General features: G+C 59.8%; 2 protein-coding genes across 9 annotated transcripts in view; one reads left to right on the plus strand and one right to left on the minus strand.

Moving 5' to 3' along the window:
• Positions 1–23,737, minus strand: part of NFIC (nuclear factor I C) — an 82,190-nt gene that overhangs the window by 5,433 nt on the left and 53,020 nt on the right. For 2 of the 8 annotated variants that reach the window (XM_060007409.1, XM_060007408.1), the window contains exons 7-11: positions 20,921–21,046; positions 18,548–18,732; positions 17,818–17,965; positions 15,727–15,812; positions 10,043–11,533 (exon numbers count right to left, since the gene is read on the minus strand). In XM_060007409.1, coding sequence (XP_059863392.1) covers positions 11,516–11,533; positions 15,727–15,812; positions 17,818–17,965; positions 18,548–18,732; positions 20,921–21,046 — 563 coding nt within the window. In that variant the 3' untranslated portion in view covers positions 10,043–11,515. Of the gene's footprint in view, positions 1–5,098; positions 6,825–10,042; positions 11,534–15,726; positions 15,813–17,817; positions 17,966–18,547; positions 18,733–20,920; positions 21,047–23,737 lie in introns of those variants that run through there. The other 6 variants (XM_060007410.1, XM_060007411.1, XM_060007415.1 and 3 more) reach the window with 6 other exon arrangements.
• LOC132422611 (small integral membrane protein 24-like) lies at positions 395–2,905 on the plus strand. The gene is made up of 3 exons (XM_060007416.1): positions 395–517; positions 609–720; positions 1,920–2,905. The coding sequence occupies exons 1-3, from the start codon at positions 439–441 to the stop codon at positions 2,017–2,019; spliced, it is 291 nt and encodes a 96-aa protein (XP_059863399.1). The 5' UTR covers positions 395–438; the 3' UTR covers positions 2,020–2,905.

Genomic DNA, 23,737 nt, shown 5'->3' on the forward strand with positions numbered 1-23,737 from the left:
ATGCTGTGTGGCCAAGGGGAAGTGGCCTGACCTCTCTGAGCCTCGACTTGGCTCCTCTTCTGCAACGTGAGGACAAGAGTTCTGACCGCCAGTGTGAGGCTTGAAGGAGGTGCCGGAGCTCAAGAGTCATTGCAAGACCTGGCACACAGCAGGCACTCAGGAAATGAGTTCCCCATCTTTCCTGAGCCTCCCCTCCCATGTCCCTGGCCGTGGGGAGTGACAGGGTCAGGATGGGCCTCAGGGAGACGGGGGCTGGGACGCTTGGGACCCTGAGCCCCTCCCCATGGTGCCCGGAACCCAGTGAGGGGGCCCCACCTCCGACTTCCTGCGGCACCGGCCACATCCTGCCCTGGGGTGCCCTGCGCAGGCCACTTCCCCCTCTGGCTGGGGCGGCAACCCCAGAACCTGCTGGACAGGGGAGAGGACAGACGGAGAAGGATGGATAGATTCTGGACGACCCCCGGCCAATTCTCCCTTCTCGCAGCTCTGGTCCCGCGGCTGGTTCAGGCCCAACCCTGTAAGGCCTTGGAAGGGAGTGGGAGTGCGGTGGCGAAAAGAGTCCCAAGTTGGCGGCCAGGCTGCTGACCCCGCCTTGCTCCCACCCGCAGTGGCTCAGAGGAAGCCGTGGCTGGTGGGGCTGGGGGCTGCGCTGGCCTCCCTCTTCCTCATCTTTGTCCTCACCTTGGTCTACGCCATCTGGTGCAGCGAGCCCTGGGACAGGTAGGTCCTCATCTTTCTGAGCCCCTCCTTCCCGAAATCTCTAAATCTCTCCTCTCTAAGCCCCTCCCCTCTCTGAGTCCCGCCCCCTAAGCCCCTCCCCGTGTCGGGCCCCCTCTCAGCCCCTCCCCTCTCCGAACATCCTCCAAGGAGGCCGGGCAGGACCAGGGGGTAATTCTTTTTTTTTTTAAATAAGTTTATTTATTTATTTTTGGCTGTGTTGGCTCTTCGTTTCTGTGCGAGGGCTTTCTCTAGTTGCGGTGAGCGGGGGCCACTCTTCATCGCGGTGCACGGGCCTCTCACTATCGCGGCCTCTCTTGTTGCGGAGCACAGGCTCCGGACGCGCAGGCTCAGTAGCTGTAGCGCAGGGGCTTAGTTGCTCCGCGGCATGTGGGATCTTCCCTGACCAGGGCTCGAACCCGTGTCCACTGCATTGGCAGGCAGATTCTCAACCACTGCGCCACCAGGGAAGCCCCAGGGGGTAATTCTTTGATTCAGAATCCATGGGGGCCTCACATAACCTCACTCTCTTCTCTCCTGACTACCGACCTGCAAAATGAGGGTGGCTTCCTCACAGAGAAGCCCATCCCTAATATGTGTTTCAATTGGGGTCTGTAAAGTCTTTTGGGGGGGGAGGGGGTCTGTAAAGTCTTTTTGGGGGGAGGGGGTCTGTAAAGCCTTTACCACCCCCACGCGAACCCCATCCATTTATCTATCCACCTGTCCTTCCCTTCCTCCCTCCAGCCGTCCATCATCCATCCATGCATCAGCCCTCCCTCCCTGTCTCCCTCCGTTTCTCTCTCCTTCCCTCCCTCCAGCATCCAATCCTCCATCTGTCCATCCATCCAACCACCCACCTTCCCACCACCCATCCGCACATCCATCGGTCCATCCCAGCCACTCATTAAGCCATCCACCCATCCGTCGGTCCATCCCCCACCTCTCTGCCTGTCCACTCACCCTCGGTTTTGAAACAAACCCCTTATCGGTTTTGGCTCACGCAGCTCAACTATGGGCTCAAGCACTTCCTTCGTGTTCAAACGGGGCGGGTGTCCTAAGCTGCCTGAGCCTCGTCGTCCCCTTCCGTACCATGGGAACAACAAGGGTGCCTGCAGGACTCAGAGGTTCTGTGAACATTGTAAGAAGCCCGGAACCCAAGTCCTTATTAACTTGGGTTACCTGGGCCCTTCTTCTCTCCACAGCAATAAAGAGAAGGAAGAGGAGACTGTGAGAAATGAGGAGAAGGAGGGAGAGGGCGACTGGGGGGTGGAACTGGAGGAGAGAGGGGCCTCTGAACCATGAAGCAATGGCAAGCTCCTCCTCGTGAAGGTTTCCCACTCCAGGCAGCCATCCAGAGATGCCCCAGTGCCTTCTCCATGCCGCATCAGCAAGGACCCGGCCCTGGGGCCAGTGAGAGGACTCCACCTGGGATTCAGGGGAAAGTGGCCCTTGAGTGCAGAGGACTCAGGACCTGCCCCAAGTCCCTCTTGGAGGGCTCTCTGCGTGTTACCTGGTCGCCCTGTACCCCTTCCCAAGCTTGGTCTCCACCTGATGATTCTTCTTGAGCTTGGAGGACACCCCTGGCACAAGGAGCAACCACCTCCCCGAGACCCCCTACTATCTCATATCTCTACCCAGTCTGCATCGCTGGCAGCTTTTGGCCCTTTTGATTTCTTCTCCCACCTCCGATTTCTATTGCCCTTTGGATTTCATCGGAGAAGCCAGGTCCTCCTCTTGCCCACGTGCAAGCTCTTCCGAGAGTTTTCCAGGCCTGCTTCGAGGACTCCATAGGAGTCACTTGTCTCCCAGCCCCGCTCCTGGCCTCGGCTTGCTACTCCTGAACGTGAACTTTGAGCTGGCTCAGAGCAAGGCCGTTTCCTGGGAGATGAGGGCTCCTCCTACCTTGTGCTCATTTCGATGCACTGTCCTGGAGGCAGGGACTCCCAGGGCCTGGGGTGAGGGTGCAGGAGTGCGAGTGGGGAGGAACCCCTTCTTCCAGTCCTGCACTCCTTGTGGGGAGGCGCCATGCAGAAGAAGGAGTTGGAGTCCCCACTTCTTTGCTGTGTGGCCCCGAGGCAAGTAACTTAACCTCTCTGTGCCTAAGTGTCCTGTCCTGTAAAAGGGGAGGATAACAGATTCTTCACAAGTCGTCATGGTTTGAATGAAATACGGTCTACAGAAATCCTGAGCGCAGAACCCAGCACCCCAAAAGCGTCTTAATAAATGTCGGCTTTTTGTTATGCTGAAATGGTGAAGATGGGGCGGGCCAAATGGGCCTCCCACCACAGACTCGGGGGATCCTGGAGGTCAGAGGGTGTTTTCCGACGGCTGCTCTGGGAGGGCAGGAGTTTTCTGCCCTCCAGTCTCCTCTTTGCGAGGTCTGGGGCTTCCGGGTGGGTGGCCGTGTTGAGGGGGTCGGGAAGGGAGAAGGGAGGGGCTATCGGGGCTCCTCCCCTTCCGCAGGGGGCGGGACTTCCCCACTAGGGGGCGACGGGGGCGTTTGGGGGTGCGTTCTTTAGGTCGTCGCAAGCCTGGCCCTTTTACGGCGTTTAGTGGGGAGGCAGGGCTGGGACAGCCCCTCAAAGCCAAAAACTGCTTCACCCCAGGGGCCAATGGATGAAAAACACTGAGGCTTTCCTTGAGATAAAAGGACAGATTGAGCCCCCAGCCCGGCAGAGACGCGGCCCCAGGATGAATCTCCAACCCCTGGCTGAACCCTCCATCCCAGCTGAACGCCCACCCCCGGACTGAGCCCCTCACCCAAGATGAGATCCCCACCCCGCAAAAGAAGCTCCTGCTAGAGCTCCCCTTCCGCCCCTCCGCCAGGAGAGCCGGACTGTGGGGATGCGGGTCAGCTGACCCCTCCATCCGGGACCCGCTTTCTGGGTCCACGTCCTAGGTCCTCCCACAGGGGGGCGCCAGAACCTCGCCGCTGAGCGCAGAAGAGCCCACCCCGGTTGGGGGTAGGGCATGGGAAGGGTACGTGTCCATCTTGGAGGGGGTCTCGGACTCCACCCCGGCCCCCCAACGATAGTGTCTTCTGCGCCTGTTACTGGGCAGCAGCGTGGGGCTGCGCACCTGCGCGTCAGCGTCGGCGCACCGCACCTGGGTCCCTCTCCGTGCGTCTTGCCTTCGCTTCGTGCCTCAGTTTCCCCGCCAGTGAAAGGGGATATAAACGTCCCTCCCGGGGAGGCTTGTGGGTAGGATGGAAGGAGCCTGTGCAGCGGAGAGCTTTGACTGCACGTCTTGGGGGTCACTGGGGGACTTGGAATGGGGGCCAGGATGGGGGACAAGGTTTCAGACCCCAGCCTCCAAGGAGGAGAAGTGACTGCCCCTCACATCCATGATGCTTCCCTGACCCCAGCCTTTGAGGAGCCCCTGTGGCTTCGGGGTAGGAGCTGGACATGGATACTGCCAGCTCTGAGTGGTCAGGGGTGGTGTGGAAGAGACTGGGGTGCTGGGGTGCTAGGAGGGCTAGCAGGGGCTCTGCCCTGGCAAGTAGAGAGGGCTTTCTGGAGGAGAGGGTATTGGCACCAAGTTGTCCTGTCCTACCTCTGCTCACTGCCCTCGGGGGCTCCCACATCCCTCCTGGGGTAAAAGCCCAAGTTTTCCCCCGTGGCCCACAAGGCCCTGGATGACCTGCCCCGTCCCCTCCCTGCCCTGACTTCCTCCCTCTCTCCCCCTCGCTCACTCTGCTCCAGACACACGGGCCTCCTCGCTGTTCCTCCAGCTCGCCAGGCATGGTGCTGCCCCAGGGCCTTTGCACGGGCTGTGCCCTCTGCCTGGAAAACTCTTCTGCCAGATTTTCAGGGGGCTGTTTCTCCCCCTCTATTCAAATCTCTGTTTAAACGTTACTTCCTCGTGTGAGGCCGACTCTCCTATCCCTTATTCTGCTTCATTTGTGTCCTTGGCACTTACGTCCTCCGACATTTACTTATCTTTATTGTTTACTGTCCATTTTCCCAACTTGGAACTGTAAGTGCCATGAAGGCAGATCATCTGGGGTGTTTTTTTGGTTCTCCACTGTGTCCCCAGTACTTGGTACCCAGCAGGTACTCAGGAAATCTTTCCTGAATGAATGGGAGTTTGCTAGGTGGAAAAGAAAAAAAAAAAAAAAAAAAAGAGGGAAGGCGTTCTGTGCAGTTTTGGAGCACCAACTGTGTGCCAGGCTCTGTCCTTGGAGCCACGTAGGAGGTGGAGTTCCCTGTGCCTGGCACAGAGCAGGTGCTCCATAGATGCCCATGGAATTTGTTGATCAAAGACTCCGGGAGAATGCCGGAACTGGTTTCCTGAGGCCGCCTGCCCTGCAGCCTCTTCCCTTCACTTTGGTGCAGAACGCAGAACAGCCGAATGGAACACAGAAAGGAGGACCCAAGACAGCTAGAAAGAGTCGAAGCATAGCTTGTTTAATTTTTATACATTTTTTCTTTTTTTTGCCTTTTATTGAATCTTTTATGGAACCCCCCTTTTTCATTTTTTCTTTTCTTTTCTTTTTTTTTTTTTTTTGCATAGGGAAACAAACAAAATAATAACAGCCAGAGTCACTTTCTGTAAATGGTACTTAGGTAGGCGCGTCGGCGGAAACCAAAATGACTGCGTAATATACAAGGTTATGATCGGAGTATGATGTGAGGGCGCAGGGCAGGGGAGCCGGGCAAGGAGAAGGCTGGGCCTGGGTCTGCTCAGATGTCCCCTTGTCCCCTGTCCTGTCCCCACCTTGGGGAGGAAGAGGAGGAGGGGAGTGAGCCCGGCCCGAACCTTCTCCCAACATGGGTTCATGAGCATGGGGTGTGTGCGTGTGTGTGTGCATGCGTGCGCGCGTGTGTGTTGTATCCGGTGTGTGCGGCAGCAAGCGAGAATCAGAGTAAACTATCCTGGTAATATCGGTAAAATACAAAATGGGGGAAAAAAAAACCTCAAAAAACATCTCAGAGGGAAAAGGAAATTAACAGCAACACCACCAAAAATTTTAGAAAGAAAAAAAAAAAGAGAGAAAGAAGGAAAGAAAATTCAGAGAGGAAAATGGGTCCCTCTCCCCTCTCTCTGTCGTCCCTCCCCCCACGACACGTGTTCTGCCCGTCAGACACGGCTTGTCCCGCCCCCATGTGCAGCCCTGGGGGGTGACAAGTTGGGGGTAGGGGCCAGGACCCCTGGATGTGAAGGGGCTTTGGTTTCAGGGGGCCTGGCTGGGGCCCAAGATTGGGAGGATGGGATATCGATGCATTTTTGGGAATGGGCTTTAGGGGCTCACCACTAGAGGGGGGGCTGAGGTAGCTCCTGTCCCTTTTCCAGTGGGTCCCCTTCTAGCCAGGTGGCGTGAAGGCAGGGCTGTAGGGAGGGTGGGAGCTTGGGGGGTGTGGGACTTCCTTCCTCTTCTGGAGCCCTCAATCCTGTTGGATCCCACCTCCTCTTTTCTGAGGCCTAGGGGACCCCCAGGGACTGGGGGAGGAGAACCCCAAAGCCACACCAGCAGACATGTGAGGCACTGCTTGGGAAAAGTCTGTTTTGGTATCGCTGGCAACAAGTCCTGCTGGGATCGCTCTGGGTCTGTCTCCCTGCCTTGCCCGGGGAAGGGGCCGGGGGGGAGTGTGGGCCTCTGGGGCCAGCTCGGACCCCACGCACTCTGAAACGCTTAGGGATACATGGATGGCGGAGAGGTGGTGTCAGTGTGGAGATGAGACCCTCAGGAAGTGTCCAAAGCGGCAGAAACGGGGAAAGATGGGAGGATGCGGGGGATGCTGGGTTTGAGGATGGGTCTCTGGAACCTCTCGCCCATCACCCTCCCTCCCCCCCGCCCCACAAAAAAGTAAAAATCAGGGTCTCAGAGAGAGAATCCAGGCCAAAATAAAAAGTAGCCACTGTATAATCTGTATTATGAGAAAAAAAATTCCAAAATTATACACATACATATATATATATATATAATGTATAGTATAGCCCTACGCTGGAGGTCAAAGTACCGTCAGAGAAGCCAGAGGAGGGGTGTGTGGGGGGGTGTCCTGCGTGCTGTCTCTTCCAGGGGGCTGGACGGTTGCTCCGGGCCCCGGGGATCCTGCCTCACTGGCCGCTGTCCAGCCAAATCTGCTTGCTCTTGAACACTGCTGTCTCTGGGGACAGAGAGAAAGTTCCGGAGCAGGGAGGGGGACGCTGAGGCTGAAACTGCTGCTTAGGGAGCCGCAGCAGCCCCCCACCCCGCCCCATGTCTCCTCTGAGGTTCCTTTCCGGTCTGATTGTCTAGCTCAGGGTGGGAATCTGGGCTCAGAACTCGGCCAGAACCGGGGTTCCAGACCTGGGCACGGGGCACCCCGGACCCCCGCCCCAGTCAAATAGGGCCAGGTCAGCTTGACCTCTCCACACCACCCTCTCCACCCAGATTGGGGTCCGGTGACTTCCCTCATCCAAAGAGAGGGATGGGGGCAATTTGCATATATTGGGGAGGTCTCCTTAGTCTTTTCCACAGCAAGGGCTGGACCCCAAGGTCAGGCTGGGGGACTCCGTATGGGATGGAAAATGGGCCAGTGGGCCGCAGGTTTGAGATGTCAGTTTCATCTATGTTCAAAAACACCACCACCACCCAACCCCCTGCCCGCCGCCCTCCCCGGGCATCGACCCAAACTGCAAAGGCAGGTGAGCCGGCCGGTTCCTAGTGTTTCTGCCTTCTCCTGACGCACAGCTGGGGGCAAGGAAGGGTGGAGCTCTGGGGCCCGGGGTGCTGTGGAGTGCGGGCCGTGAGGGACAAGGTGGTCCCGGTGAAGCCCTTGGGGGAGGGGTCCTGCAGGGACGGGCCACCCACTCCCCGTGCCACTGGCTGCTCCCACTTCCCTGGGGCGGGCAAGGAATGAAAACCAGAAATCAGCCCCCATGGAAACTGACAAGCATGGCCTTGGGCTCTCAGGCCAAAGGGCAGTTCTCAAGGGCAATGTCAAGGCCCAGCTGAGGCCTCGGTCTGGGCTCTCGCTCTGGCCCCTGGGGCTTGCTGAGGTGACTTTTCGAAAGAAAACATGACATGAGCGTATGGTGGTGGATGAAAGCCCGGGCCTGTCTGCAAGGTCCCAACCGGCTCTGGAGACAATTCTGAAGTCTGAGGTGGTGGCCGGGGAATGAATGGGGACCGTCTGCCTGGTGGATCCCCAGAGGAGATGTCTGAGGGGCCCGGGGATGGCCAGCCAGAGGTGGCAAGGTTGGAGGACCCGGCCCTTTGGTCCTCCTGCCTGGACACCCCACTAACTGCTACTGTCTCAGCTTTGGTTGAGTGAAAGGCAAAGGAAATTGGGGGAAAAGAGAGAAAGAGAGAGAGAAAGGAAGGAAGGAAAATACGAGAAAATAAAACCGAGAAGACAACAGCACGGCCAGCCCCCTGCCCACCCCTGCCAGGGCCTGGGACGCTGTGCCCCTGACCCCTGGACCCCCGGCCGGGCCTCCGATGGCTGAACTAGACCTACAAGTACAGACAGACAAATATTGCATATATTGGGTTCGGTTTTTGTCTTTTTGTTTCACACCAGACCCCCCTCCACAGTTACAGCTGGAAGACGTAGTAGAACTGGGTGGGAGAGCAGGAGGGTCCTTCCTGCCACCCAAGGCCAGTCTCCAGGGATGGGGTGAGGTGGGTCCTTTGGCAAGAAGGCGGGGGGGCTGCACAGGGGGAGAAGGGGCTGGGGGCGGGACAGCGATTTGACCCTGAGCCAGGGGGACGCCAGCCTGCGGGAGAGGTGGGACGGGGGCAGTCTGGCTGTCGGCAGGGCGGCCGCCCCACGGGCGGACCGCATGGGTCGCGGGTGCATGCGTGGCGTCTGGGGGGCTGCCCTGTGGCCCAGTGAGGGGAGAAGCCCTTGCCCGGTGTCAGGGGACACCCCTGAGATCTGTCCGCCAGCCTCTGTGGGCAGGGGATTCGGAAACAACCCCTCTGGAGACCGAGGGTGGGGCTGGGGGGCGTCGCAGAGCACCAGGGGGCACCCCCCAATGCAGCAGGAGACATGGAGACGCGGCCAAGGGTGGGCTGGGGGGAGGGCAAACCGTGGGGCGATTGTTCCGTGGATCGCTGATTTTTAAGCATGTGATTTTTTTTTTTTAGCAATGTGATTTTTTTTTTAATTCTTAATTTTTTTTTTTTACAAATAGAAATACATCCCTTTTCAATTTTTACTTTTTATTTCATGTCATTGCTTTGTCTTTTTTTTTTTTTAACTACACGAGCAGTGCATGCAGCTATCTGTGTGCGCTGATATTGTTTAAAGGTAATACTTATTTTTGGAAGGCAAGGCACATCATGTGGTAGAAAATTTCGTGCAAATTAGGAAACATGGAATTTTTTTTTAAGGTTTTTTTTTTTTGTATCTTTTTTTTTTCTTTTAAAGAGGAGGAGGTGGGGGGGGAGGGCTGGGGGAGGGCTGGGGGAGGGAGATAGAGCCAGTATCATTCGCCATGCAGTTTCAGCCGCCGCGAGCTGACGTCAGGAGCCAGGTCACAGGAATCCTCGACTAAGCACCATGCAAAGTTAGGTAGCTGGGGGCTGCCAGGTGCCCCCTCCCCTCCCCCACCTACCCGCACCCTAAGGTTCCCGGCTGAGAAGCTTCCGGATACCCCAACTGCACAACCCCCTGCTCTCCTGGAGAGCGGCCCACGCTTTGGTCCCCAACAGCCACCCGGTGGAGGGGCCCTGGGGACAGAGGGACGGACCAAGGGTTCTTGAACCCCTCCGGACAGCGGGAGTGCGGCTGGTGGGGAAGGGTCTGCGGGGGAGGGGTCGTTTCTCTTTATGATCGAGTGGGTTCGCCAAGCCCCTTGGGCTGGTTTGGGAGGAGGAAAGTCTGGTGTCTGGGGAGGTGGGGGGAGGCTGGCCGGGCCCGGGGCACCGGGGTTTCACCGGGAGAGGGAGGGGAGGGCCAGGCTGGGAGCAGGTGAAGCGGAGGCCTGCCCAGGGCCATGGCTTAGGCCTGGGCCCGGGGATGGAGGTCAGGATTCCCCAGCGCCAGGCATGGAGGAGGCCAGTTGGGGCTCAGACGGATGGGCCGGGAGGGGTCCTTGTGTTTGGGCCTGGTGACCCTAGAACACCTAACACCCCCTCCCAGGCTCCCCACCCAAGATGGCCATCCCAGGGTGGAGGCATGGATGGGGCCGGGCAGCTGGGGTGAGGGGACACCCGGTGGCCCCAGATTTAGTGTTTTTGGAGCGGCTCAACGGAAAATGTTTAGCAGATGGGAGGCCCCCTACAAGGCTGCAGGAAGCCCCGAGGCGCTGACCCTCCCTGCCCCCAGCCAGAGCCCCCTGCCCTGTCCAGGCACATGTGGACTGCACCCAGCCTGGCCTTCTCTCCTTCTGGCGGCCCAGCTGCGATGCACCTCCCGGCTGTGCCCCACTTCGGCGGGGGGTGGGGGGATGAAAGTGCAAACCGTGGTCCCCCTTTGGGCCGGGAGGCACCAGGGAGGGGGTGTCGCTCCAGGATGTAAGGCACTGGCAGAGGAGGCGTTGGCGGGGGGCACACCGCCTTCCCCAGATCCCACCCCCGTGCCCCAGCACGGCAGGACGCTGGGGGGATGCCCAGCTCTGCCCCTTGGGCCCACTGGGCGGGTTCCCATCGCTCTAGCTCTGAGGGGGGCATAGCAATGAGGGGTCAGCAACTGGAGGGGCCGGGTTACGGGGGAGGAGGTTGGAGGATGCCCACGGCCACTCGCTTCCCAGCTGGACAAAGGGGGGGGGCGGGCGGTGGGAATCAGGCACTTAAACCACTCGCTCTCACCTCCCACACCTCCATGGGCTAAGCGGGGTGGTGGGGTCCTCCCCGTTCAGGGCTTGGGTGGATGGAGAGTCCAGAGCAGCCCCGGGCCCCTCCGCTCCACCGCCCCCAGCCCCCTCCTCGGAAAGTGCATTTCTTACAGTGTGTGCAACGCGGGGCCCTCCCCCGGGGACTGGGGTGCGCTAGGGTGGCCTCCTATGCCTGGGGGGGGGGGGGCGGGCTGGGGGTCATTTGCATAGAGATGTCTCCCAAACCGGGCCGGCGCGCACAGGGCTTCACCAAAGACCGAGTCCCCGGCGCGCTCTGGGGGGGGCGGAGACGTCCACAACCGCGGGGCACTCCTGAGAGAGTATTGGCCATGCGTCCTTGTCCCCCGGCGATGCCCGGGGTCTCCCCGCAACCCTCTTCTGCCCCTGTCGCACCCCTGCCCACCCCAGCCTCCGCGGTGGCCTCTGCTGCCTGCCGCCGGGGTCCTCGCCGGCCCCCCGGGGGCTGCCTCCCCACTTGGCAAACACTGTCCCGGTGGCAGTGGCGATGGGGGCGCGCGGGAGAGGCGGCCTCGCTGGGTGTCCTGCCCCGTCGGCTGGGCACGGGCACCAGGCTGCGCTCACCTGGTCCAGGGCGGAGGTGGGGGCAGCCGGCCCTCCCAGAGCAGCAGCGAGAGGAGATGAATAACTTAGGACGCCCCGAGCGCCCGCTCCCAGGGGCAGTGGGGCCTGGCCCTCCAGTCCGGTCCGTCCGGCCGCGGCATCCCGAGAGTCCGAAGCGTTGCCATCTTTACCTTTTATCTTCTTGGTTGGGTGGGTTTATTTTTATGTGTGGTTTTCTTTTGTTTTTGTTTTTTTTCCCGTTTGTCTTTTTTTTTTTTCTCCTTTTTTTTTTTCTTTTTTCTTTTCCTCCTGTGTGTTATGTGTCTGTGTGTTTTGTCTTTCGGCCGGGCTGGGAGTCAGCGGGGTGTTCTTGCTTGCTCTAGCTTGCCACCGAAAACGTGGGCCGGGGGCCGGCTGTGTGGCTCCCCGCAATTCCCGGGACGAAGGAGCAGGGCGTGGGAAGAAATCTTTCTTATCCCAGATACCAGGACTGGGTGGCCCGAGGGGGACACAGAGAAAGAGAAAGAGAGAGAAGGAGAGAGATGGGGGGTCAGGCTCCGCCAGCCACTGCCCATACCCACTGAGGCCCCCCTACCCCCTGGGACCTGGGACCTCTGTCTCCCCTATCCCAGACCTGGCATAACCGGCTGGGTGACCCTGGGCAAGTGACTCTGCCCCTAAGCAGAGCTGCTAGATAAACCTCAGGATGTACAGTGATGTCTGGATTCTAGATAAACTACGGATAAACCTGTTAATACAAGTCCATCTCATGCAACTTTTGGGATATACTGAGGCTAAAAAAAATTTATCATTTCTTTTCAATCCTTTATCTGGAATTGAAATCTACCCGAGCATTCTGTGGTTTTGTTTGCTAAATCCGGCAACCTCACCCCCGCACCTCATTGCCCTGAGTATAAAATAGGGGAGGGGATCTGCCCACCTTGCCCGCAGAGGGTGACATTTTCCCATTTAACGGTTCCCCCAGAACCCCCATGAAAGAGGGACTACTGCCCCCCGACCCCGTTTTGCAGTGAAGAAAACCGGGGCTCAGAGGGGTAAGGTAACTTGCCCAAGCCCACCAGCGTGGGAGGGGAGAAGCCAGAATTCGAACTCAGGCCTGAGAGGCCTCAGTCCTCGCCTGTCCCCCTGCCTGGGGCTGACCCCTTAGCCTGGCCTTTGAGGGGGTCATGACTCCTACTTTCCAGAGGGGGAGACTGAGGCTCTGGGTCAGGTGGCCAGGTCTGCACGGACAGCTCTGGCCTGGGTCTCCACAGGGAAGCCACTGTACAGACCCTTCCCCTGGAAATGCATCCTATTTGCCTGTGTGGGGCGGGCCTGGGGGTAGGTAACCCCCATCCCCACCCCGCTGGGGTCACAGCAGCACTGCTCCTCCGCCCCCTGCTGTACATCAATCGCACCCCCTCCAACCAGGCCACCCCGCAGCCGCTGGGCCATCCCATCGAACTGGCGCCATGGCTCCCAGCCCCCCACCTCCAGCCAAGTTCAAGTTCATCTTGGCCATTACCTCATGTCTGGTTTCCGTTGGCAACCAGACAGATTCTGGGCGTGACCCTCCCTGGTGGTGGCTGGCCTCCCCTAGGCCCTTCCTCCCTGCCTCCTCCCCGCCTAGGCTCTCTGCCCATAGCAGTGGGGGGGGCACCCTCAACTCAACATCGTCCCCCGTCAGCTGAGGGGGAGACAGAGGCCACGCGGTGCCAGTAGTGAGTTCTGGGCTCTTCTGGCATCCCCCTGGCCTGGCTGGAGCCACCAGTGTGGCTTTGGGCACGTGGCTTAAATTCCTCTGGCCCTCGGTTTGCTCATCTGCTGAATGGGCGTGATGGGCAAAGAGCTTCTGGTGTAAAATGCTCGGCCGGGTGGACCCCTTCACACAGCGGAGGGGGCGGGGATGTCAGAGTCCACAAGAGCCCCACTCTGGGGGCCAAAGTGATGGATGGCTCAGGACTGGGGGGACTGATGGTGAGAGACGGGGGTGGAGGGGATGAAGAAGGTGGGCAATCGATCAGGGAGAGATCAACCGACATCGATTGGGGGAGGGGCGCTGATTGAGGGGAGAGGCTATTGATCGGGGGCAAGGCACTGACTGTGGGGAGGGCAGGAGATGGAAGGGCAGGTGGTGCGGGGAGAGAAGCCGCTGCAGGCTTCGGAGCAGGGGCCGGGGGTGGGGGCAGAGGAAAGCCAACCGGCCAGGAATAACGAAGGCGGAGGAAGTGCTGACTGGGCCAGAAAGGAGAGGCCTCTGGGCTCCGAGCCCTTTGCAAAGGGGCTCCAAGAGCGGGGAGCGGGTCTCACGGCCCCTTCCTCCCACCCTTCCCTCCTTCTAGGGTCTGCCGGGGGTGGGGGGCTGAACCCACCGGGGGACTTGGGTGCCCTTAGTCCAGGGACCCGTGGTCCTGCCTGCGTGGTGCTGGCGGGGTCCTCCACCAGACCCAGATGGGGGGCCTCGCCTTTTCCATAAGCCTTGGGGTCTCTCATCCGTCTGTCACCTTCCGTGCCACCCTCCCCCACCAGCCCCACGAAGTTCTTTCCAACTCCCAGCCCTGGCTGTGCTCCTCCCTCCCTCTCATCCCTTCAGTGGCTCCCTTCGGCCCCCAGGCCAAAGCCCACATTTGAGGTCTTCCACATTCAGGCTGTTTCCCCATCATTTCCAGCCCTTGGCAGTGCTGATGCCCCTGCCTGGACACCCTACTCTACCTGACACCAGGCTCTCACCCCTCCCCAACCAGGCAGGGCCCTGGATGCGCCCCCCCCGACCCCCAGGTTCCTCCACAGCCCCAGACCCACTCTCTCTGGGTCCCCAGCGGGGCCTGCTGGCCAAGGGGGGTGGTGACCAAAGGCACCCCCCTCCTGGCACCTTGGTTTCCCTCCCCTTGCAGGCCATTGGCTCCGGGTGGTCCCCCGTCCCCCCATGCAGGGGTTGACAATGGGGTGGGGGGGAGGCTGGGGAAGGGTTAAGGGGCCAGGGCCCCCTCCCTGTCACTTTTATTAGCTTTGCTTTCTGCAGCAATTAGGACATTCCCAGCCTCCAGCGGGGAGGGCTGTCAAGTGGGGGTGGGAGAGGCAACGCCTGGCTCCCTGAGCACCGGGGGGCAGGGGTGTCTAGGCCGGGACAGAACCCAAAACTCAAGGCGGGGAATCCTGGGGCCACCCCAGCTCGGTGGGTAACACTGACCAAGTGACCCCCTCTGTCTGGATCCTGGCTGGGGCTCTGTAAAGCAGGACGCTTACAGTTTGGGTGTGCGAGGGGTGTGTGGGGTGGTCTTGGCCTTTCAGTGCCCTTTCTGGGTAAAATTGGTCCCCTAATGCTCCAGACCCTTCAAAGACTCCCAGGAGGTGCCCAAGGCCAGAAGAGACAGGTTCAGAGCTCCCCGCAGTTAGCCCTGGTGCCCTGACCCCAGCACCCCCAGCTAAAGTCTGGGCAGGGAGGGAGGGGGATAGCCAGGTCCTGCCCACCCACTCTGTCCCCCTGAGCTGCCAGCAGCAACCTGGCCAGCCTCAGATGGTCGCCAGGGGTCCAGGCTGTGCTGGATGGTCAGCATGGCTGATTCTGGTCTCATCCTCGTCTCCACCGCCTCCCCACGCCTCCCCATGAACTCCACTGCAGGGGACCCTCCCAAAGTGGCTTGAGGATCCGAACCTGACCCCTGGGGACCCCACAAAGCCCCATACTCTATGGCTCTGGGGATTTGGAGATGCTGGGCAGCCCTGAAGAGGTTTCTCTGTGTGTCTGGGCCTCACTGGGCCTGGGGCAGCTGGCGACGCCCTCTGGCTGTTTTATGTCCCGTGACCCCCTCCCCAACACGCACCAGGGAACACGGCTCTGGGGTCCAGCCACCACCCTTGAACACCCCCTGCCAACACACTCCCGGCTTGCACGCAACACAGATGTGGACCCTGGCCCAAAGGCGGGTGTCGGGGACACGTGGGCAGGGGCTGAGGCCACCTCCCACCCCGAGAGAAGCTGGGAGCCATGAGTCTCAGTTCCAGACCCATCAAGGCTCTGCCCTGCACTGCTGTGCAGCCTCAGACAACTCACTCCTCCTCTCTGAGCCTCCTCGTCTCGTCCTCAGCCAGCCTCACGCCCCCCACCCTGGTGCACACTCAGCTGCAGTGATGCTAACCCCGCCTCTGCCGCCCCACTCCCACTTTGCAGGCTGGAGCCAGGGGTGGGGGCTTGCGTGTCCTACCAGGAGGCCCCGCCCCCTGCCATGGGCTGCCTCAGTCTCCCACCTGCCCCTGGTGTCCTGGGGTCCTCTGGCACCCCCTACCCTCCCTCTCCTGTGGTCCCTCCCTCCGGCCGGCGTGGGAGGGGATGCAGGCTGGGGGGTTGAAAGCCTGGGCTGACGCGCTGTGTGATCCTGGGCAAATCCCCTTGCCTCTGCGAGCCTCAGTCTTCCCATAGGTACAAATGGGGCCAGGGCGGTGAAAATCCCAGCCCCACAGCAGCTCTGCCAGGAGTGTCCCCTGGCAGGATTTGGGGCCATACCACGTCCCCGGGCGTGGGCTCGAGGCCCTGGAAGGGGCTGGGAGGCTGGCCAGCGTGCCAGGGGTGCGGCTGGCGGGGGCGGCACGGGACCCAGCAGGCCGGCCTCTCCCTGCGCGCCCAGGCCGGCCCCTCTGCCCTGCCCCTCCCACCCCCCCACCAGCCGGCCTCTTGGCCCCTACCTGTGCCTGATAAATGCCCGTTGGATCCCTTGGTCCTAATCCCACAAAGGAACGGTTTGCAGGGGACGTGCCGGGCGTAGAGTAGGCTGCGGGGAGGAGAGAGACCGAAAGCCCGTTAGCGCGGGGGCGACGCGGGAGCACCAGAGAGGGTGGCCGCTGCCCAGGGTCACACAGCCGGGCCTTCATACCCAGCAGCCGGTGCCTCCGAGCTTGCCGCCCTCCCCCGATGGTCCAGGCACCCCGAAAAGCCCACGGTCTCGGGCCCCCGGGGTCACGCGGGCAGGTGTCTGCTGAGAGGGTAGGTGCAGGACGAAAGTTTCATAATCCAGAAACCGCCTGTGAATTATTCAGTGTTCCACTGCCTGGTCCATCCTGCTCCTGCGGCCTGCATCCCGCCGCGTGGGGGGCCATGAATTATTGAGGGCGTTTTATTTATTAATTTCCCTCCTGGAGAGGGCATGGGGAAGGCTGCGTGTGTGCACATATATATATATATATATATATATATGATTATATTTTAATCGCACTATGTTTTGCCGGTGAGTAAATGATTCGCAACCCAGGCTGGGGAGGGGATGGGGGTGGCGGGAGGGTCCCCATGTGGTCTCCACCAGAGCGCAGGTAAGTGGGAGGTGGTGAGGCTTGGGGGATTTGGGGGTGGGGGCTGGGAAGCAGGCTGCACCTGCAGTTCAGAAGCCGGTGCAGAGGAAGGAGAAGAAATCCATGTTTCTCCCTCGTCTATTAAGCGTCACTGTAAGCCAGGCACTGGGCACTATCCCATTTTAACCCTCGGCAGCCTCAACGCGGCAGACGTGAACATTATGCCCATTTCACAGATGAGAAAGCAGGGAGAGTAGGTGAAGACCAGCGCCGCATGCCGACTCTGTCCTCTGCACCCGGCCTCCCGCTAAATGTTCTCCCTGATCTATTGCACTGACTCACTCGCCACCACCCTCTGGTGACTCTCCCATTTTGCGGCTGAGAAAACTGAGGCTCAGAGAGGGGAGGACGTTTGCCTAAGGTTACACAGGGAGCGAGATGCAGGGGCAGGATTGCAACCCAGTGCCCTGTGCTCCATCATGGTGTTTGGAGAAAGCCCGTCTGCACGTGAGGCTGCCCCGGGTCTCGGCAGGCAGTGGATGCTGGGGAAGAAATACTGGGGTGCTGCATGCGGGGAGGGGGGCCGATGGGGCCCAGATGGGAGGGCTGGCCCCTCCTGCTTGGGTGGGGTGAGGAATCTCATCTGGGGAGCGAGGGAGAGACGCCCAAAGAGGAAGGGGATTTAGGGAGAGGCTGGGGGCAGAGCCACCACTGATGGGGTAGATAGACCCCAGGATGGGAATTCTAGGAACCTCTTCCCAGCCTGGAGCAGCCCTGGACTGGGGTTGGGGGTGGCGGGGGAGGGGGAGGTGCCCTGGGGGCTGGTGAGCCGTAATCTGGAGCCACATCCAGAGGGTGGAAAGTTCTAGAAGGTTAGGAGACCAAGCCAGGGTCTCCCACCAGGCTACCACCTGGACCCACATCCAGAGAGCAGAAAGTTATAGAAGGCGAGGCAGCCAACCCAGGGCCTCCTGGGGTCAGGTGGGCAGGCAGGGTGTGTCCTGTCTAAAGATGTGGCCCAGCCCAGGTTACCAGCAGGAACAGGGCCCACTGGGGCCAGTTTCCCCGGAGAATCCGGAACTCTGGAATTTCTATGTGAGACGTCCTGATTTTAAAGCCACCATCACCACAACAGATTCTCACTTTCCTCAGACAAAAGGCTTCTGGGGGCCGGGTCGGGCCCTCCCACCTCCACTTTGAGATCTTCACCCACTGCCAGCTGCTTGTTGCACGGAAGAGGGTTTAGAGGCCCAGAGGGGGGACACGGGGGCCCCAGGCCGCTCGGCCAATGGGGGCGGACCCCAGACTTGCCCCTGGCCATCCCCTCAGGCTGCCTTGGCCCTGTGTGGACCTGACCACGTGGGCCCCAGGCCTCCATCTGGGGACCCACCAAACTCGCCGGTACCCACCGGGCTGGGCCTGAGACCCCGACCCCAGAGGCAGGGCCGGGGAGGGGAGGGGCCCCTCGGGGACGCCTTCCCGGGTGCTTACAGGGCGAGGTCGGCGACGAGCTTCCTCCCTCGGAGGTGGGTTTGGTGGCGGGGGGGAGCGCCAGCCGCGGCAGCCCGGGGGGCGGGGGTGCCAGCATCTGAGCGGAAATGCAGTGACTGGACATTTTGAGCTGGCCACTTCCACTTAACTGGGGGGAACAGAGAGACAGGTGGTTAAGGCGGCGGGCGCCCCTCCGCCTCGGGCTGCCGTCCACCCCGGGGCTGTGGACCGGCCTGGTGGGCACGGCCGGGACGAGTTTGGTGGGTGCCCGGTGCTCGCCTGACCCCGCAGGCCTCCAGCATCCTGGGATCGCCATGCCTTCCCTGCCTCCTCAGGCTGCTGTGTACCCACTGGCTTTGCTTCCACGCCTCCTAAACAGCATCGCTGGACCTCATGGGCGGCCTAGACGCATCTCCCCGCATTTGCCGCGCGTACGCATTCATTCATCCACCACCTCGCCCGCGGTTCCCAGATCTGAAAGGCTCTGGACACCAAAAGCTTTGGTGGAAGTCTGGCCACAGGCGGCCTGAGCTCAGCCGTAACCGTGTTTGATTTGGGGGCTTCCTAGAATACCGTCTGCTCAGACATCTGCAAAAGCCTGCATTCCCACCCGGTCTGGCTCCAGGGGCTGTGGACCCCGCCGTTTGTAAAACAGAAGCTGCCCTGGCGGAGGAAGGGCTGCCTGACACTCGCGCCAGGGCCCCAGGGAGGTCGTGCCCCCCAAACTCACCGGTCCAGGCTGCTGACTGGCCGGATCGCAGGCCAGCGACACGAGATCTTTGAGCGGGTCCTGGGGGTTGAGGTGAGGTGGGTAGCGGATGGCCGTGTGCGGGAAGTAGGTGGAGGCCGTCTGGGGCAAGATGGACGTGGTGGGGAAGTGCAGGGCCGAGGACGGGTGAGGGCTCCGGGCGATCCCTGTGGAGAGGAGGGGGGCAGTGGTCACCAGGGGCTCCCGCCAGGCCGCCCTGTCTCAGAGTGACTGTGTTTGTGGGTGTGCGTCACGCCCACGCTGCGGCACCTTTAATAATACGAATATGTGGCGGCCCAGTGGCATCTGCCACGACCAGGCCCTGCTGTCATTTACACGCCCGGATTCGATGAACCTACTGTGACCCCACAGAGTTCTAGCATCACCCCTTGGAGCACTTTTATTTATTTTTATTTTTTTAAATTTATTTATTTTTGGCTTGCAGGATCTTAGTTCCCCTACCAGGGATTGAACCTGAGCCCTCGGCAGTGAAACCGCTGAGTCCTAACCACTGGACCGCCAGGGAATTCCCATCACGTCTTTTTTTAAGACAGAGGATGGGGGCTTCCCTGGTGGCGCAGTGGTTGAGAATCTGCCTGCTAATGCAGGGGACACGGGTTCGAACCTTGGTCTGGGAGGATCCCACATGCCGCGGAGCAACTAAGCCCGTGAGCCACGACTACTGAGCCTGCGCGTCTGGAGCCTTTGCTCCACAATAAGAGAGGCCGCGACAGTGAGAGGCCCGCGCACTGCGATGAAGAGTGGCCCCCACTTGCCACAACTAGAGAAAGCCCTCGCACAGAAATGAAGACCCAACACAGCCCAAAATAAATAAGTTAATTAATTAATTAATTTTAAAAAAATCAGAGAGAACATTTCCCGGCTGTGGTCAGAGGAAGTCCTGACTACTGAATAAAAATTAAAAAAAAAAGACAGAGGATGACCATGGCTCTCAGAGGGAATGTCCTCTGCCCCAGCCACAGAGCAAGCAGGTGGCAGACCCAGGGTTCGAGCCCAGCCTGACTGGCCACACCCTGACCCGGGGCTTGGTTAACTCTTTCCATAAATGGCTGGTGGGTCAATATATTTTTCTAATTTTTGCACACTATAAAGTCCACGCTTCTAAAGTGTACAATTCACTGTGTTTTTTTAGCACATTCACAGAGCTGTATGACCATCACTACAATCTCTTTTAGAACATTCTCATCCCCCTGAAAGGAAACCCCGTCCCCATTAGCACCACGCCCAGCCCCTGACAACCAGGAAGCCACTCTCTGTCTGCGGATTTCCCATCAGTGGAATCACACACTGTGGGTCCTCTGTGTCTGGCTTCTCTCACTGAGCATTGTGGTCTCAACGTCCATCCACGTTGTAGCGAGTGTCCGTGCTTCACCCCTTTTCATGGCTGAGTAATAGTCCAGTGTGGTATTTGCTTGTTTTTTTTCTTTTTCTAAACAAGTCAGTGACTTTTAGTATATTCACTTCGTAATTCCAGAACCAGTTCACTGCCCCCAAAAGAAGCCCTGTGTCCACTAGTGGTCACTCCCCCTTCCTCTCTCTCTAGCCCCTGGCCAGACAGTAACTACTTTCGGCTTTCCAGGCCATAGGGTCTCTGAGGCAGCTACTCAACTCTGCCGTCGTTGCCTGAAAGCCACCACAGATGACATGTAAACAGATGGGTGTGGCCCTCCGCCAATAAAACTTTATTTACAAGAACAGTGGCAATTGGGGGGGCCTGCTTGGCCGGCTCCTAGTCTAAACTGTTGTGCTATTTTGATGTTTGCCTCTGCCCTGTATGTGTATTTGCCCTTGTATGGAACTAAATCATCATTATCACAACCAAGGGGCAACAGGTGACATTCAAGCTCTTATTTAACTCATTCTGATTTAATTCATTCGGTCCTATGGACAGCCCTGGGAGGGGGACGTTTATGAGCCCAGTGGACGGGTGACGGGCTCAGCTCACACCCCACGCTGTGAGCGTGGTACTTCCTGTCTGTGTGGCTGAGAGCTCCCGTACCCCTGTGTGGCCTGTGTGTGTCCTTCTGGGTGTCTGCCTCCTGTTGCGGCCATTCTGCCCCCGGGTCCGTCGGTGGGCCGCTTGAGTATGACACATGGGGAGCAGGTTGAGGGGTGAGTCCCGGGCTGCACCTCCATGTACAGAAGGGGAAACTGAGGCCCCAAAAGAGTCAGGCCCAGGTGCTCTCTACCATGGCAGCTGCAGGCTTTCCTGCACGGGTGGGAGGCTACAGCAATAGGACTCGTGGTCAGATGGCCGGTGGGACTTCCCCGGCCATAAGTGGCCTGGTTAGAGGGCTCAGCCGCCCCTCCCCGCCCGGGGCCCGCAGTGCTCACCACTGTGCACGGCGATGACGGGCCGGTGGTGCTGGGTGAAGCTGGAGAGGCGGGGCGAGTCCTGGGGAGACGGACTGTTGAAAGGGGACTTGTCCATCTCTGTTTTCTTCACCGGGGATGAGATGCCTGCGGGGAGGGCCAGAGGGTCAAGGGCCGGCAGGCAGGGTTATTCCACTCCCAGGACCCCTGCACCTCCCCGCAGAGCCCCTGCCTCCCCTTCTCCCAGCAACCCATGGACGAGGGGCTGGGAGCCCATTGTAAGGAGGGGCAAACCAAGGCTGAGAGCTGGGAAGGGGGCCGCCCAGGGTCACACGGCCCACGGGAGGAGGAGTCTGATGCCACACGGGCCCCTGGACGACAGAGTCCGGCCCCCACCTTCTCTCCTTCCAGACATAAGTCGGCTCAGGGCTGCCCCCTGCCCCCCAGGGACACCAGAGCCCTGGAGAAGGCCGCAGGGTGGGCAGAGGATTGGTCCAAAGCCCCAAAGCCCAAGTGGCTCTGTACTTGTGCCCCCCCACCAATCCTTACCCGGGGGACAGAACCTTCCCTGTAGGGTCATCGTGAGTATTAAATGCAATACAACATGTAAAGCCGTTAGATCAGGGCCTGGCACACACCCACGCACTGGAATTACTTGCTGCCATTCCTCTGCAGACGGGGGTCTCACTATCTACCCCGGTGGCCCTGGGGAACCCAGAAGGTCTCCAGCTCGGCCTCAATGAATAAAAGGTGTAAAATGGGCACATCCAGCCTCCGTGGAGGCCGTGGCACAGAATGGATGCTGGCTAAGGAGGAGCCTTGTCACGACATGGAAGACGGACCCCAGAGATGCGGGGCACACGTCCGCCCTGAAGAACCACGAATGCCCCCCGCCTGCCTCCCTGCATCCCACCCCCCACTCCCACCCCCCTCTGCAGAGGCTTTTTCTAGTGACAGCAAAGGATGACGACGTGTCTGAAAAAAAGGCAGAGTCCTTGGCCTGGCCCCTTCTCTGGAACTGGGCTCTGGGGTAAGTGGGGATCTGGAGACAGACATGTTTAGGAATTGTTTTAAAATCCATTTTACAGTGAAACGCACCCAATGAGGCCCACAGTGGATTCACACATGGTGAGGGTTGTTTTTTTTTTTTTAAATAGTTTTTATTGGCGTCTAGTTGATTGACAATGCTGTGTTAGCTTCAGGTGTACAGCAAAGTGAATCAGTTACACACATACATATATCCCCTCTTTTTAAGATTCCTTTCCCACATAGGTCACCACAGAGTACTAAGCGGAGTTCCCTGTGCTACACACGGCAGGTCCCTATCAGCCAGGTTTTTTTTTTTTGCGGTACGCGGGCCTCTCACTGCCGCGGCCTCTCCCGTTGCGGAGCACAGGCTCCGGACGCGCAGGCTCAGCGGCCATGGCTCACGGGCCCAGCCACTCCGCGGCATGTGGGATCTTCCCGGACCGGGGCTCGAACCCGTGTCCCCTGCATCGGCAGGCGGACTCTCAACCACCGTACCACCAGGGAAGCCCTTAGCCAGGTATTTTATACAGAGTAGTGTGTATATGTCAATCGCAATCTCCCAATTTATCCCTCCCTCTCCCTTGCCCCCTGGCAACCATAGGATTCTTTCCTACATCTGAGACTCTACTTCTGTTTTGTAAATAAGTTCGTTCGTACCATTTTTTTTTTTAGATGCCACACATAAGCGATATCATGGGATACTTGTCTTTCTCTGACTTACTTCACCCAGTATGACAGTCTCTAGGGACACACTGCCTGCCACCCCGCAAAAGGTGGCCCTCAGGCTGCGCACATCAGGGCCGGGGTCATTCTCTGCGGGTCGTCCTCGGCGCTGTGGGGCGTGGTGCAGCCTCCCTGGCTCCACCCACGCGACGCCAGGAGCACCCCCAGTCATGACAACCATAGATGTCCCCAGACATGGCTCAGTGTCCCCTGGGGCAGAGCCGCCCCAGTTAGGACCCCTGCCCTCCTCCGAGGCCCGCTACCACTGTTTCTGGGGTCTCGGGTTGATGGTTCTGTGAGTGAGCATCTGCGTGGGTCCCCAGGGCTGTCCCACCAGAGATGCTGCTGCATTCCCCCCCCCCACTGTGGCATTTCCATGTGGGGTGCTTTCATTCTCTGCGATGGCACGGCCAGGGGTGAGCCAGCTCTGGGAACCAGCCCCCCGATGGGCACTCAGGCCACCATCTGCTTTTGCTGTTACAGACGCTGCTGCCCTGGTCGGCTCTGGGTGCGCATCAGTGTGTGAGCGGGGCGGGGGAGCGCGTCCTGGGATGCAGTTGGCGGCCCAGAGGGACCTGGCGGCCGAGCGGGGCCTTGGGTGCAGGCCCGGGCTTTCCCAGGGACGGGAGGAGCTGGTGGCATCCAGGGCAGCCGGCAGGGAGGAGGCTGGCCCTGCTGTGTGTGCGTGCATGCGTGCGTGCATGCACGCGCGCGCGCGCGTGTGTGTATGTGTGTGTGTGTGTGTGTGTGTGTGTTTGTGTTGGGCTCCCGGCTGGCTCAGGGCTGCAGGGGGAATGAGGTTACGGCTGTCAGACGCTCACTTAGGATTTCCTAGAACAGCCTGTCCTGGATGGAAATAGCCTGGCGTGGACCCTGCCCCCAGCTGCACCTCCGTAGGCCCTTCTAGAGCTTCCTGAGATGGGGCCTTTGGGAGCCAGGGTCCAGGAGGGGGGCGGGGGGCGCCTGGCGCTGCAAGAAAGAGTCACTCTCCTGCCTGCGTTCCTGCATCTGAACAAACATGCTGGGAACGGCCCCACGTGAGCAACCGATGTTGGTTAACACAGTGCCCATACATGCCCCATCAAA

This window comes from Delphinus delphis, chromosome 3 (genome assembly GCF_949987515.2).
Source record: "Delphinus delphis chromosome 3, mDelDel1.2, whole genome shotgun sequence".
NCBI classification, from domain to species: Eukaryota; Metazoa; Chordata; class Mammalia; order Artiodactyla; family Delphinidae; genus Delphinus; species Delphinus delphis.